The sequence below is a fragment of the Xiphias gladius genome, unplaced genomic scaffold, assembly GCF_016859285.1.
Source record: "Xiphias gladius isolate SHS-SW01 ecotype Sanya breed wild unplaced genomic scaffold, ASM1685928v1 HiC_scaffold_1335, whole genome shotgun sequence".
NCBI lineage: Eukaryota > Metazoa > Chordata > Actinopteri > Istiophoriformes > Xiphiidae > Xiphias > Xiphias gladius.
Window position 1 is genome coordinate 1 of NW_024401651.1, and position 2,000 is coordinate 2,000.

At 42.0% G+C, this 2,000-nt stretch overlaps 1 protein-coding gene across 1 annotated transcript; it reads right to left on the reverse strand.

Annotated features, from left to right (window-relative positions):
- Positions 1-17: 17 nt before the first annotated feature.
- On the reverse strand, positions 18-1,698 carry LOC120787271 (the record flags this gene model as incomplete). The annotated part of the gene is made up of 2 exons (XM_040122927.1): positions 18-67; positions 416-1,698. Coding segments are annotated over 2 exons (1,333 nt in total), but the record flags the coding sequence as incomplete, so codon positions are not given.
- Between the last annotated feature and the right edge of the window lie 302 nt (positions 1,699-2,000).

The window sequence follows — 2,000 nt, forward strand, 5'->3', positions numbered from 1 at the left end:
TCAGCTCCAGCCAGGACTTGGTCTGATGTTGTTTTCCACAGCACTGTCCATGATTCTGAAACAACAGCTAAGATACAAAGCCTATTTGATGGCACAGGTCAGTTGGTCAGAGTGTGTGTGTGTGTGTGTGTGTGTGTGTGTGTGTGTGTGTTGCGTCAGTGTCACAAGTGTCAGTTATATGCGGGGGGAACTGACGTGAAACTATGGCGGTGCAAATTAAATTTGATATTAATATTACTATTGATAATACTAATAATACTAATAATAATACTAATAATAATAATTTAATATATTAATGACAAAAATTAGCAGATATCAGATTATTCGATAAGAAGTTAGTACAGAGCATACTGAGGCCTTAGATCCAAGACAGTGGAAAAAACCACAGTCAGTGGTTGGTTAATCTTGACATTACCTGCCAGTGGCTTCTAGCCTGGTTGTGATTTCCTGTTCAGCCCATTCTGGCTGAGTTCCTTCATGTTCCGTCATGTTTTGACCCAAAATCATTGGGTCAGTCTTTCCATTTGCTGATAACACATCTGTTTTGGTACTTGGCAGCAGTTTTTCAACTGGTGCCTCTGGTGTAGACATATGTGATACCAGTGAAGCCAGCAGGTCACTGGAGGAAACTAGCACCTGAAAAAGTAACTCTACTGAGGAATGGTCCTTTTCGCAAACAGCTGACAGAGGCAGAGCTGAGAGATTGTGGAAGGTTTTTGAAGGAGGTGAAATGGTCTGTAGCAGTTTACAGTTTTCTAAACTGCTCTGCCTTTCAACATTAGGTTGGGCTGAGTCCAAAGTTTCCACAGTGGTCTGGACTTGACCAGTCTGAGATATGTATGTTTGGCACTGGCTGGTTTGGTCGTTGTTAGAGTCATCTGTTCTATGTTGGACAGAGATGGGCTTGGCTAATACAGGGTGGCGGTTTTCCAAGACAGTACTGTCCGAATTAAGGTCAGGGATGTAAACAGGAGTGTTATGGCAAGTGTGACGAGATGATGAATGCAGAGCGGGATGATGATTAATAGAGAAAAGAGAAGATGAAATAAGGTAGGTATGCTGCAATTGTTCCCAGGTCCATCTAGATCTCAGTATGGAGTTCCCACAGATGAGAGAGGAATTAAGAGAACACATGTAGGCATCATGGTTGTTGTGGACCTGACATATCTGATAGCTCTGTGTAGAGGCCCAGCATTGCATCTGTTTTGCTGCCATTTCTGCATGATGCACTGCTAAAATCATTGTCATTTCTTTGACTGAGAAAGCAGCAGGGTGACGTTCTTTGCTGTTTGGAAGAATAGAATCCAGTGTGGAATAATGTGCTCGATGTAATACTGCAGTCCTCAGCTGGGTAGCGCTGTTCCGCGCTCTCTGCTCCTCCACTGCCTGGTTGTACATGTCCGTACCAGCTAAAATATCCTCCAGGACTTCTCTCTGTACAGAATCTAATTCAGTCTGGGCAATAGCAGAAAGAATGACATATACATAATGTTCCATCAAAACCAGCGCCTGCAGACCAAGTGAATCCAGAGTCTGTTTGATTTCCACCAGCAGCATGGTCCGCTGAACTAGAGCAGGTCTCAGATAGTGGTCAGACTGGACTTTGGAAGACAGACAAGACCAGTGGTTGAGATGGACCCGGAGCTCCTGACTCAGTGAGCAAAGACTGACTTTGAATGAAGACCAGTTGGACTGGGTCTGTAAAGGAGAGGAGAATGTTTGTGTTTGTGAATAAGCACCAGAGGTATCCTTTGAAATTTTACTAAGCAAGTGCTGATACAGTAAAGGAGTGTCAGTACTGATACCAAAATGATTCTTTTTTTTACTACATTTCTTTGAGAAACATATTTTACAAACATATTTTCATAAACTCTTTTTCCACTGAAGAAAAGAAGCCAAAGGTCTCAAATGTAACATGCTGTCTAAAAACAAACAGCCATACAAGAACTGTTGTCTAAAAAAAATACAGTTTAAAGCTGTCAAAATGATAATTTAGAATG